This window comes from Bison bison, unplaced genomic scaffold, assembly GCF_000754665.1.
Source record: "Bison bison bison isolate TAMUID 2011002044 unplaced genomic scaffold, Bison_UMD1.0 scf7180017864249, whole genome shotgun sequence".
Taxonomy (NCBI): domain Eukaryota; kingdom Metazoa; phylum Chordata; class Mammalia; order Artiodactyla; family Bovidae; genus Bison; species Bison bison.
Window position 1 is genome coordinate 144,397 of NW_011494821.1, and position 12,632 is coordinate 157,028.

General features: G+C 54.7%; 3 protein-coding genes across 7 annotated transcripts in view; 1 reads left to right on the plus strand and 2 right to left on the minus strand.

Moving 5' to 3' along the window:
- The window catches only part of ACAP1 (ArfGAP with coiled-coil, ankyrin repeat and PH domains 1), a 12,345-nt gene extending 6,504 nt beyond the window's left edge, over nt 1–5,841 (minus strand). The window contains exons 1-6 of the mRNA XM_010847498.1: nt 5,078–5,841; nt 4,486–4,543; nt 927–1,046; nt 709–762; nt 568–626; nt 105–334 (exon numbers count right to left, since the gene is read on the minus strand). Coding sequence (XP_010845800.1) covers nt 105–334; nt 568–626; nt 709–762; nt 927–1,046; nt 4,486–4,543; nt 5,078–5,130 — 574 coding nt within the window. The 5' untranslated portion in view covers nt 5,131–5,841. The remainder of the gene's footprint in view (nt 1–104; nt 335–567; nt 627–708; nt 763–926; nt 1,047–4,485; nt 4,544–5,077) is intronic.
- On the minus strand, nt 5,827–9,094 carry LOC104993921. Of its 5 annotated transcripts, none has more exons than XM_010847332.1 (9): nt 8,545–9,094; nt 8,145–8,252; nt 7,967–8,038; nt 7,652–7,737; nt 7,305–7,556; nt 6,742–6,942; nt 6,513–6,650; nt 6,107–6,259; nt 5,827–5,970 (listed from the first exon to the last, which is right to left on the minus strand). In XM_010847332.1, the coding sequence occupies exons 1-9, from the start codon at nt 9,036–9,038 to the stop codon at nt 5,912–5,914; spliced, it is 1,563 nt and encodes a 520-aa protein (XP_010845634.1). In that variant the 5' UTR covers nt 9,039–9,094; the 3' UTR covers nt 5,827–5,911. The 5 variants fall into 5 exon arrangements, with proteins under 5 accessions (XP_010845634.1, XP_010845632.1, XP_010845635.1 ...); XM_010847330.1 differs by having other exon boundaries at nt 5,879–5,970; nt 6,417–6,650; XM_010847333.1 differs by lacking the exon at nt 6,107–6,259 and having other exon boundaries at nt 5,899–5,970.
- Nucleotides 9,095–9,963: 869 nt separating this feature from the next.
- NEURL4 (neuralized E3 ubiquitin protein ligase 4) overlaps nt 9,964–12,632 on the plus strand; it is a 12,660-nt gene continuing 9,991 nt past the window's right edge. Inside the window, exons 1-4 of the mRNA XM_010847334.1 lie at nt 9,964–10,460; nt 11,373–11,817; nt 12,013–12,078; nt 12,228–12,526. Of these exons, the coding sequence (XP_010845636.1) occupies nt 10,179–10,460; nt 11,373–11,817; nt 12,013–12,078; nt 12,228–12,526 (1,092 nt within the window). The 5' untranslated portion in view covers nt 9,964–10,178. The remainder of the gene's footprint in view (nt 10,461–11,372; nt 11,818–12,012; nt 12,079–12,227; nt 12,527–12,632) is intronic.

Here is a 12,632-nt window from a genome sequence, read left to right on the forward strand (position 1 = left end):
CTTGTCCTCAATCACATTGATCTGAGAGCCCAAAAGATCTCAGGTCAGTCTTGAAGACACAGACCCCACCCCTCCCACTGCACACCAGTGACTCCAGACTCAAGGTGATTGAGGCCCTGGTACCCCAGGAGGACAGGTAGGGGCAGGCACCTGCAGGGCATAGTCCAGGGCCCGGCCCCGGTACCCAGCTCGAGCAACCTTCAAAGCAGCTCCAGCCTCTTCTGCCTCCTGGGCCCGGCGCCTGGGAACCTCTGCATTGTGGGTAAGAGCAGCCTCCAGGCTCTCGGCCCCCCGCCAGAAATCCCGGCCAGCCTCTCGGAAGCTCCGGAGACCTCTGGAGGTGCAGGAATAACACAGAATTACCCATACACTCACTGACCCCAGCAGAGAAATCCCTAAGGTGCATTCACAGCCTTGTAGCTATGGACACTCAGGACTTTGAGGGGATCCTTGAGATAGGGGATAATGATCAGGCCACCAGAAGCCTCCAATCTCACAACTCCTTTATTCAGGGAGGCCCCCATGGCAGTGGGAGAGGCCAGAAGACTGGTTTCCTTCCCAACTCACTCCTTGACCAAGGTCTGAATTTGCCGCTGCAGTGTGTGCTGGGTGGCGTCGAGAAGCTCCTGAGGGAAGCAGAAGTTGGCAGGTGGGGGGTCAGGACCACAGACTTCCTTGCTCCCCCCACCAGGCCACCCCCCAACTTACAGCATGGCTGTCCAGCTTATGGCTCAGGCTCTGAGTGAATTTGTCCAGACACTCCTAGGCAAGAAGATGCAGAAAGAGAGTACCAGACAAGGGCAGTCGGGTCCTCCCACCCCTAGACCCGGGACCGGCAGACCCCAGACCGACTCTTCCCTCGCCTTCCCCAGGGTCTCTTCCACATCCCAGACCCCACCACAGCCTGGTCTAGACCCTCCACATACCGCCATCATGGGCTCTGGTGGTCCCAGGTGGGCAAGATCACAAATGCCCACGATGAAGGCCCGGCTGGCGGCAAGGTAGTGCCGCCCACTTTCCAGGAGGCCATTCCCCAGTTTGAGGAGCTGGGAAACAACAGAGCAACAGGGAGTCGTGCTGGTACTGCTCCTCTCCTGTCTGACTTGTCTCCCCTTTCCCAGGGCTGTGCCCCTCCCTCCCCAACCTACACTTCTCTGTGGCCCAGTCTGGTTTCTAATACACACAACTGCTTTCTCATCTTGGTTTCTTTCCTCCCACTGCTCTGGGCCTGGATCAAAATTCCTCCCAGTCTGACAGCGGAGCCAGTCGGTTTCACCTCCTGGACATCTCTCCTGCCCTGCAACATCTGCTTGGGTCCAGAGTTCCCAGAAATGCCATCCTCAAACACTGTCTGGCCCTCAGGATGAAACCTGAGCTTTATCTGCTCAGTATTAAATTCTACAGAAATGGGGGATACCCTGGCTGTCCAGTGGTTAGGACTCTGAGCTCTCACTGCCAAGCGCGCAGGTATGATCTCTGGTTGGGGAATTAAGACCCACATGCCTTGCAAAAAAAAAAAAAATTCTATACAGTATTTACTGTCTGGAGGTGTCCATTCTGTGCTTAGTGAACATTTCCTCATAAATAGTAATCAGTCAGCCAGGCCATAGGGTCAGAGACGGTGCTCTTAGGGCCTATTCTGTCTGGCCCTAAATTACAAACAAGGAGGCTTAAAAAAAAAAAATATTGGAGTACAGTTGCTTTATAATGTTAGTTTCTGCTGCACAGCGAAGTGAATCAGCTGTTTATATACATAAATCCCCTGTTTTTTAGATTTCCTTTCCATTTAGGGCACCAAAGACCACAGAATAGAGTTCTCTGAGCTATGCAGTAGGTTCTCATGAATTATCTATTTTATACACAGTGTTAATAGTTTAAATATATATGTCAATCCCAATCTCCCAGTTCATTCCACCTGCCTAGGAGGCTTCATAAACAAAGGACGAGTGATTGGCCTGAGGAGGGTCTCTGGGAGGCCCCTGTGGCAGTAGGAATAGCCTGAAGACTGGTTTCCCTCCCAACTCACTCCTTGAGGTGGCCGACTAAGAAGCCAGAGCTAGGTTTTCTGACCCCTGGTTCTTTTCACCTGCAGAAACTGCATGGCTCCTAGAGATGACACCATTGATTCCACCCTGAGTCACTGTATCTGGGAAGGGGCAAGAGTTGATGGAGCCTGTCATTTCAGCCTGGGGATCTAGAGACCACCAGGGCAGTTCTATGAGGAAATCTTGGGTAGCAGGGGCTCAGAAAACATGGGCTACAGAGGTTTGCTAACGGAACTTTTGTTGCACTGAAAAACACTTTTTCAGGCTAGTGAAGGCTTCAGGGAACTATAGCTTGACTTGAAGATGGCTGGCAGGGTCAGTAACAGTCAGGAAACAGACCACGATCAAATTTTATCAGATGTCACTCTTGGGTGTCCATAATAAGGGACAAGGACCCAGAGGATCACAACTCCCCTGGGAGACTGAGTGTCCAGTTTTTCCTTCTTCACCCTGCCTGCCCAAATAGTTGAATAAGGAACTTTCAGAAGACTGAACTAGTGACAAACTGGTACATCCATACAATAGCACGGGCTCAGCAATGTAAAAGGCATGAGCTCCTCATCAACTATTAATGAACTGCTGATAACTACTGATAAGCCACAACTTGAATAAACCTAAAGACATTATTTTGAGAGGAAAAAAAAGGCCAATCTTGAAAGGTCACATTCTGTATGATTCCACCTAGATAACCTAGAAATGAGAAGTCTAGAGATAGAAAAGAGATGAGTGGTTGTCATGGATAAGGAAGGGGGTGGGGAGGGAGGGTACCATTACAAAAAAACGGCTCAAAAGAGTTTCTTTGTGATGATAGGAGTTTTGTATCTTGAGTGTGATGCTGGTTATAAGAATCTATACATGTGATAAAGTGCCACAGAATTATACACAAAGATTTTTTTTTAAGAGAGTATATTCAGGGATTTCCCTGGGGGAGTCCAGTGGCTAACACTCTGTCCTCCCAGTGTTAGGGGGCCCAGGGTCCATCCCTGGTCAGAAACTGGATCCCACATGCCGCAACTAAAGATCCCATGTGCAGCAACTAAGACACAGCACAGCTAAGTAAAGAAATGATTTTTTTTTTTTAAAGGGTATATGCAAAGCAGGTAGAATCCAAGTGAAGTCTTTAGACAGCTTACTGTATCATGCCAGAAGCAATTTCCTGGTTTGAGCAGTAGACTACAGTTATGGAAGATGCTACCATTGGGGGAAGCTGGGAGATGGGTACCTGTGCTTCTCTGTACTATTTTTGCAACTTCCTGTGATCTGCAATTAGTTAAAAATAAAAAGTTTAACTTAAAAATATATGTATATATTCGTGTACAACTGAATCACTTTTCTGTACACCAGAAACTAACAATGTTGTAAATCAGCTATACACCAATTTAAATGTATCTATTTCATTAATAAATGTATCTATTAGTTGGTTACTTACTAACTTTCAGGTCATGGCAAAGGCCCTGGGGATTGAGGCGGGGCGGGGGAGGGGGAAATGTAAAAGTCCCTCATGATACTTTCAGTCCAGTAGGGAAAAGTACACACGAAACAAACTTGGCAAGTGGAACAGACACAGGCTAAGGGAAGCCCTGTGACTCCCACCTTTGCGTAATCCTCACTCCTTGTGTGTGGGTGAGTGAGGATTATGCTTCTCACCACATGGCAAGAGCAATAGGATGGCGCCCCCAAATGACAGAGGTGACGGATTTGCCCCATGATCACATTCTGATATAAACTGATGGCATCTTGTCAGCACACACTTGGGAAAGCCTACTACTGGCCTTGAAGAAGACACAAGCTGTTATGAAATAAACTGCCTATGGACAGGGCCCCGGGCCAGGGAACTGTGGGTGGCCTCTGGGAGATGAGGGCCTCAATCCCACAACAGCAAGGACTGGAACTCTGCTTTGAGCAGAGCAGAGCACAGTTAAGCTGTGCTGACCCACGACTATGCTAATACCTGTGCACTATTTGAAGTCACGGAATGCATAATCATTTGTTATACAATAGAAAACTAATACAGCAAGTAAACGCATAACATAGTTGAGATAAATGCTGTAGAGGGGAAAAAAAAAGCCAAATAAGGGGGATGGGAGCCTGCTGCTTTTGTAAAGAGCAGCCAGGAAGGCCTGACTGCATCATGTCAGTGTTTTACGGATTTGTTGCCCACAGTCTGAGAGCTCCCTGAGGGCAGAAACTTCTGGGGGCTCAGGGTCCCGCATAACTCAAGTCTTCAGAAGCAAGTTCACAGATGAGTCTTGTTTTCCAAGATTCCGAGCTCCTTAAGGATACAGAACCACCTTTTGGTTTCTCTGTAGCCCCCAGTATCTACCCAACCTGGTTAACATTCAGTAATCTCCAGAACTTATACTTGGTCTCTACTTTTCTCCCTGGCCCTACCCCTCTCGTCTCACTCCCACCCCAGGTCACCCCTCCACATTCGGATCACCTTTTCCAGCCGGGTCTCCAATTCTGACACTTCGGCTTCCACCAGCTCGACAGAGGCTCTGGGAAAGGAGGGACAGTGTCACGGGAACAGAGCTTGGGCCTATCTGGTCTGTCCAGTTGGCAGGGTTAGGGGCTGGGGTTGGGGGCCAAGGGTACGGACATAAAAAGCTGATGGGTTAAGAACTTCCCACCCACCCGCTCTGGCTCACTCACTCTGCACAGTGTGGGAGCTACTAAGGCCCAGGCCAGAGCAGGAAGGTAGAAAGAGGGTGGATGTGGCGAGGGCAGGAAGTTGCTAACCGCCCAGAGCAGGTGCTGGGGGAGGGGAGGGGTCCCCAAGAGAGGGAGGAGGGAGTGCCAGCTCTGGGGTTGAGAGAGGCTGGAGGGACCCCCTCCACACTGGCAGAGGGTGGCGAGCATCAGAGCACGGGATTTGATACCAGAGGTACGGCTTTGACTTCTAAGCTGGATCTCGCCCCTCTGAGACCTACGCCCTGGAAAGACATCCTCCGTCCGACATGGGGAAGGTTGTGTATGTTAGGGACTGTCGGACCTCCCCACCTCTGCCCCTGGACACCTGTGTATACACTTACCGGAAGCGGGGTGAGTCCTTAAGACACTCCTCAAAATCCAGCTTGACCGTCATCTCAGCTAGACCGCTCCGGGGCCAGTGGGCCCTCGGGCCTGGAGGGTGGAGCTGCAAGTACAGGCACTCCCCTGGCCTGGGGACGTGCTGATGAGGGAGGAGGGAAAGTCCTCCCCTGGGTAGAGCCTGGGGGTGGGGGAAAGGATTCTTTCCCTAGGTGCAAGGGGTGTCCTAGGAGGAGCTCTCACCCCTCACTTTCAGGCAGTGCTGGGAGGGGTGGAGGCGGGGCCCAGGGGTGGAGAAGGGCCTGAGATCAGAGAAGCCACAGCCCCGCCCTCGGAGACTATCTACAGTCACCTTCCTAGGGCCCTGGTCTCTCTCCGCTTGGTCTCCTTCAGTGGTTGAGTCGTGGAGGCCTGAGAGATACAGGTTCAAATCCTGATTGCCTAACCCTGGGCAAGCTGATTCCTCAGTTTCCTCATCTGAAAGATGGGGACGATAACTCCTACCTCCAGGGTGGTTTTTTAAAGACAATACTGGTAAGTGTGTGGTTGAATCACACAAGTCATTGTCAGCCCACTGCAGGTGGGTCTTCCTGGGCTCCTGGGTGCCTGTTGAGTCCAGTCCCCCTGGCTATGCCAAGCTTTTTGTTCTGTTCTGCCTGTGGTTTCCTGCACGTGAACTTTCATCTCTGCCCCCGCTCTCTTCAACGACAGCTCAGGATCAGCCTGGGACCCCAATTCACAGCACCTAGACTCCTGCTCTTCTCTTTATTGTCTACCCCGATTGACCGAGGGTGGTGAGGGCAGGGAAAGTTGGCTCCCACCCCATCCCCAGCTGGCTACAGTTTCCATTGTTTGGTTTCCTCCTCCTGAGTCCACTGGAGCTGCAGGGTTTCATCTGGAAGAGGAGGGGCTGGGTTAGTGGCTTTCTTGCCACAGGCAGAAGATGTGGCCACGATCCCCAGACTCCCTAGAACCTACCCACTCAGCCCCTCGCGCTCCCCGGCCATCCCCTTGCCCCTGCTCAGGCTCACGTCTGTGCTGGTTTTGGTTTGGGAAGTTTGGGTGACTTCCAGGTTCCCTCTCTGAGCCTTCCATGCTTTGCCAGTTCAGCCCTTTGGATACCAGCCACTGACACCAGTCAGACATTGCTTGGGACCCACTATCTTTGGAGCACTGGGCAGTACCTGGAGCAGGGTAGGTGGCAGAGAGGAATCAGGGAGGAGGCATGGGGGCAGCGGTGGTACCAAGCTGGGGGGCTGGTACCCATCCCTCTGAGCCTCCCTGGGTCCTCTCCATAAAATCCACATTGCACACAAGAATGTGGAAGGCCTCTCTCATCACCTTTACCGATCCGCTGGCCTGAAGGGAGTCGGGGGTTGGGAAGATGGGAGCTTGCCAAGAGCCAGGCCTGGTGAGATGGTGGCCTGGTGCCCTCACCAGGCTTCGATGATGTCACTATCACTTTCTGGGAGCTCTCGGTGGCCTGGAAATCCTGGGAGGAGCCTCCTGTGTGGTCCACCAGACGGACCTCAGTGCCCATGGGACTCTCAGTCACCCAGTTCAAGTTTGTGGAGCCTGCAAGCATCAGAGGACCAGGGTTGGCACACCCATCAGTCTATTGGTTCTTAGCCCTCCCGCTCCTGGGCTGACCCGGCTGAACTCTCACTGCTTTGCTGCTCATCTTCTGTGTCCTCCTCAAGCTCGGGGTGGGGCCAGCACCTTAGGTATCTTCCTTTGCTGTAATACTCCTTGCGCTGCAGACCAATTTCCTTCTCCAACACCACAGTGGTGGATGAAGTTGGGGACAGATTTATGAAGGCAGGGGAAGCTGAGGAATCACCCAAATCAGTCTGAGTCATAAGGACACCTAGAGAATACAGGGCACCAGCTTCATTGTGACCCCTGAGCAGCCATGAGAAGGTCAAGCCTCAGGTTCTCATCTCACTTCTATCCCCTCCTCCCATTTTAGAAAAACATCAGTGACCTTTCCACCCCCTCAGAGTTCTGTTGGGCTTTCTGTTCCTCCTTCCCAGCCAGCCTTCCTTGGGGCCTATCCTGATGGGGACCCTACCCCAGCTGCCCTCTGTCTACCTTGGGAACACCAGCCAGCACGACTTCCCTCTTAGGCAGCAGGGCCCTGGGCTGACACCCACTGAGGAAGACAAGCTATGGTGGAGAAGGTTCTGGACTACAATTCCCTTGGGTGTCTGGGGCCCCACCATAGCTAACCTTTGGCTTCTAGGATGTGGTTTCTGGCCACCAGGCCAATCTGGTCCTTGACTCCTCCAGTCATTCTTCCTGCCCCACCTCTTTCGACAGGCCTGGGCTCTGAGTCCAGCATTGCACCTCGACTGCCACTGCTCATACTCACGCTACCCACACTGCTGTTCTCGCTATTATCCAAGGGAGGGTTTTTCTGAGGTTTCAGGAACTTTCCTTCATTGTAGTGTGCCTTGCGGCGCTTTTCAAAATCATCGGATTCTGTGGGCCAGTGTCAGAGCATGGCTTTCCTGCCAGGCTCTCCACTGAGCTCTCACTCCACCTCCCCTTCCACTTAACCCCACCCCTCATCTCACGTGTCTTGGAAAAGCTGTCTGAAGACCCCGAGCTTCTGTTATCGCTGTACAGGACCTTGGGGCAGAAACTGTCCATTGCTGCAAACCTGAAGGGGAGGGAGACCAGTTAGGGGCACAGAGAGAACAAAAAATGGGAGTATGTGGTAGCTGGGGCCAAGCTGGCTGACTCCCCCACCTTGGCCTGAGTGAGTCCTGATCCAAATTGTAGTACCTCCCATTTGGAGAGCCAAAAAGCAGAGCTAGCTCAGACCCTAGTTCAGGGGTGGAGGGGGCAGGAGGCCACAGGTCCCTACTGACCTCTGGCAGGACTCTCACCTTTCTGCTAACTTCTCAGGAGTCATTGCATGAGAGGTCCCGGCAAGCAGGTCTTCATCGCTGTCTTGGAGCCTGCAAGAGAGGGAGGAAGCAATGCCTCAGAGCAGGCAGCAGGCACTCCCCTCCTCTGAGTAGAGAAAAGAGTAGGAGCTGAAGGGCTAGAGCTGCAGACTCGCACCTGTGGAAGGGCGTGCTGGGCTCATCCACCTTCATAAAGCCATAGTTCTTGTCAGCAGGGTGGTAGGTCGCCAGGATATTCATTTCATCCCAGTGCTGAGACTTTCTCCTTCGGGTGAGGAAAGGATACAAAAGAAGGGCAGAGTACTCCCTCTTTCAGTTATTCAAAACCTTTTCCGACCTGTAGGAGGCTGGGGTGGGGTCACACCTGACGATAATCACGTGCTATGTAATCAAGGATTTATCCTGTACCAGCCGCTCTCTCAAAGGCTAGGAACCTCGGATTTCCCACCCAATTACCCCCACTTACTCTCACTTTTAGTTCTTGAGACTCCACCCCCTTCCCCTGCCTTGGCTTCCTCCAGTGTCTGGAATCCCTTTCTTCCTCCCCGGCTCCTTACTTCTCCGCCCCGGGGGATTTGTGCACCATGATGGAGCTGCTGTTTTTTAGGATGCTCCGGGGACGGTCCTCACAGGGTCTGTCTTGGCGCGTGCAAGTTGACTCGGATAGCGTAATGTTTGCCGAGTTGTACACCCCAGACGCCCCGGACCCCGGGTTGAACGTCCCGGATACACTGGTTCCAGGGAAGTGGGGATTAAACCCGACAGGTTGTGTACGGGACCCAAAGCTGTGGCCCGCGACTTCCCCAGGATGCTGGTTGAGCCCGGAACCGAGGACTGCTGTCCCTCCGGAGGGCTGGCTAGAGTCAAGACTGCGAATTATAGTTCCCCCATTGTGCGTGGGAGGCCCAGAACCGTGAAACATGGTTACTCCGGAGAGCAACCCGGCGCCTGACTCGACTCCTCCGATGCCTCCTGGCACCCCGCTGATACCCCCACCAGGGGATTCTCCATTGAGGCCGCCAGCAGCCCCCAGACTTTCCTGCTTCTCCATGGCCCCACTAGGGGGCCACTCTCAGCTACCTCGCCCCGCCTCCCTGCTCCACATAGCCCCGCCCCAGGCCCCGCCCCCACCGCGGCGGGAGGGGGACACTTGGGCGAGGTCTGGGTCCCCTCCCCCACCGCTCCCTGGAGCCGTGGGGGGCGTTATCAAAACTGTTTAGGGACCTCCGACTGGAAGCCTCTCAGGTTGCCCCTCCCTTTCTGTCCCACCCTAAAACCCTTCTTTGTCTCTGGGATTTGTTCCCGCCCTTCTCCCCCATCTCCACTCTCATCCGAATTATCCAATCATAGTCAGGTGTCCCGGACGCCTTGCCAGAAACTTAATTGTGACGTCACACACAGTCCAGTTGAAGCGTAGCGTCTGGGGAGTCTTGCTGGGGGGTTGTTGATAGCTCTGGGGGTGGCGGTCTTTGAGGACTGACAGCGTCGTTACCTGAAACTACCTGCCAGGGCTCCTTTGGACTCTTTATTCGTGGCTTTAAAACCTAAGTTTGGTTGAACTAGAGTTCAAGATGGGCTTGTCTAGAAACATCCGCGAACTCTTTTCGCCCCAAAAGCCAGCCCGTTCTGTTTCGGAGAAGTGGAGGGATTGCGACACTGTCGAAAGACATATCCGGTCTCAAGTGGTACGGAGTGTGACCCTCTTTATTTACAAAGCTACCTCTATGTGCTCAGGGCCCGCTCACACCGCTTCGCGGCGCGTGGAGCGAAGGAAAGACCCCGCCTCCTCTTGCCGTAAAGCGAATATTTCAAAGTGTTGCCTGTCCTCAACGAAGGCAGGGTCGTCGGTGTCGTAAAGTTGAAAGTGTTTGGGCACCACCCCCAAGTCGTAAAAGTGCCTGCGGCAGTCGTTTCTTCTACTGTCGCAAAAGCTCCCGGCCCGTTTTCGCCCCTCTGGAGCCACTCCGTCACCTCGCCCGTGCCGTAAAGCAAACCTGCCCGACTCTGTCGTCCTTTCTCTTCCCCCTGTAGTAGTCCTTAGTTCCCTACTCCGGGATGCTTTATTGCCCGGCACTGCCGTAAAGCATATCTGGCCCCAGCCCCCGAGTCCTATTCCCCCAGGGCGTCCGTGCACCGCGGTTGCCACGGTGCCGCCAAGCGCGGCTGTCGCGCGGCCCCGGTGTCAGCGGCGATGGCGGCGGGGTCGGGTGGGAATGGGGGCTCCGGGGGAGGCCCCGGGCCGGGGCCGGGTGGGGGTGGTGGCCCCGGCGGGAGCGGCCCAGGGCCGGGGTCCGGCGGGAGTCTGGGCAGCAGCGGGGAGCTGCATCCGCGCACCGGGCGCTTGGTGAGCTTGTCGGCCTGTGGGCGTACGGCGCGGCGGCAGCAGCCAGGCCAGGAGTTTAACCACGGGCTGGTGTTGAGTCGGGAACCCTTGCGCGATGGACGCGTCTTCACCGTCCGCATCGACCGCAAGGTGCGGAGCTGGGGCCGCGGAAGCGAGATGTGAAGGGTGGTGGGAGGGGACCAGAGGGCGATGCGGGAGGACAGCTAGGGTAGCCCACTACCGAGAGGGAACCGCTAGCCAGAACACTAGGTGATGAGCAGGAAGGGAGCATGAAGCGGAAACATTGTCACAAAGAGAAGGAGACAAGGAGAGCTTAAGTTTTGTCAAGATCCAGGAGCAGGGAAGGGACACGGGGCCCCACCCACTATAATGATTAGAGAACAATGCTTCTGGGATAATTTCTGGGAGACGGAGGATGGAGAGATGTCAGATATGTGATGGAAGAAGAGAGATAACCAAGAAAAGAACAACCATTGAAGAACAAAAGCACACCGAAGGGGACAGAAAGATGGGTGAGGAGAGATACTCAAAGCAAGAGATGTGTGTGCCTGTGCGGTGATGCGGCGGAAATGCCAGGTGCACAGAGGTAGAATTTGGGAGGAGAGTGAGTTTGAGTGCAGCCATAGCCTAGGAGAGAGGCCCAGAGAGAGAGAGCGAGCAATATACCAGCAAGTATGGAGAGCTGTGAATTTGGTTGAGGAGCCACAGAGACCAGAGCAGTTAGAGATGGCAGGAGCCTGGAGCCAGGGAATTTAGCCAGCTTGGTGAGCCAGCGTGGGAAGAGCATGGAATCATAGACAGCGTGCACCCAGAGTACAGAAGAGAGTTACTAAAGGAGAGCAAGTCTAATCATTCCCTGAGACCAGAGTCCAGAAAATACTTTGTGGGACTGGATCTCTGGATTGGGGATGCCTCGTATTTCAAGAGAGCAAAGCCCGGTTAGCTGTCTGAGAGGTGGGAAGAGGGGGACACAGTGGCCTGTGAAATGCTGGAGACCCATTCGTAGCCCACCCTGAGCCACTGTCCACCACCCCATCACAGGTCAACTCCTGGAGTGGCTCCATTGAGATTGGGGTGACGGCACTGGACCCCAATGTGCTGGACTTCCCAAGCAGCGCTACAGGGCTGAAGGGGGGCTCGTGGGTAGTGTCGGGCTGCTCGGTGCTGAGGGATGGACGGTCTGTGCTGGAGGAGTATGGGCAGGACCTTGACCAGCTTGGCGAAGGGGACCGTGTGGGCGTGGAGCGCACGGCTGCCGGGGAGCTGCGGCTCTGGGTGAATGGGCGGGATTGCGGCGTGGCTGCCACGGGCCTTCCGGCTCGTGTCTGGGCCGTCGTGGACCTTTACGGCAAGTGCACCCAGATCACTGTGCTCCCCCCTGAGCCGGGCTTCAGCCCCCCTACTCCCAGCCCCACGCCTCCCCTTGAGCCTTCCACCCCCGCTGAAGATTCTGCCTTGGCTGAACAAGGGACCTCTGGGGATGAAGGTGAGAATGCAGCTAGGGCAGTGGTGGGGGGACAGGGCAGAGGGAATGGCTGAAGGGACGGGGGCGGGGCAGGGCAATGACAAGTGAGGCTGGATGTGGGCTGGGAGAGCAGGGGCTAGTGGAGGGGTCTCTTGGCTGTGGTCCTTGCAGCAGGGGCTGAACCCTTATTCCCCTCCCATTCCACCTGGTCCCCAGCCTTCATGGTATCCCCAGCGCAGGCCCGACCGGAGACGTTTCCTAACAGCCTTGAGTCGCATAATGGTGAGGGTTCCTGGGAGGCCTGGGAAGGGGAGCGGGACATGAGGTGGCCGGGTGGGGGGGGGGACCCCAGGAGAGGGGTAGGGAGAGCATGGTGAGCCTGAGACTGAGAAGACTCATTTCCGCTTCCTTCCTGTGTCCCGCTGTTGCAGACTTTGCCGGCATGGAGCTCTCCGAGGTGGTGAGCAATGCCATCCTGTCTGCGTACAACGGGGGGCTCCTGAATGTGAACCTGAGCTCCCCCCCAGCAGGGGAAGCACCGGGGTCTAGCGGTGCTGCCACCTCGCCCATTGTCACCTCCAACGATGCTCTCCTTTTCCATGAGAAGTGTGGAACCCTCATCAAGCTCAGCAACAATAATAAGACCGCTGAGCGCCGCCGGCCCCTGGATGAATTCAACAACGGGGTTGTCATGACCAATCGCCCGCTCCGGGACAATGAGATGTTTGAGGTGTGCAAGGTGTTGGGGCCTGGCCAGCGTCTCACCCTCTGGGAACTAGAGATGGGGCTTGATCCCCAATGCTAGCAGAGGGTGGAGGTGGCCTAGGGAACTCAAA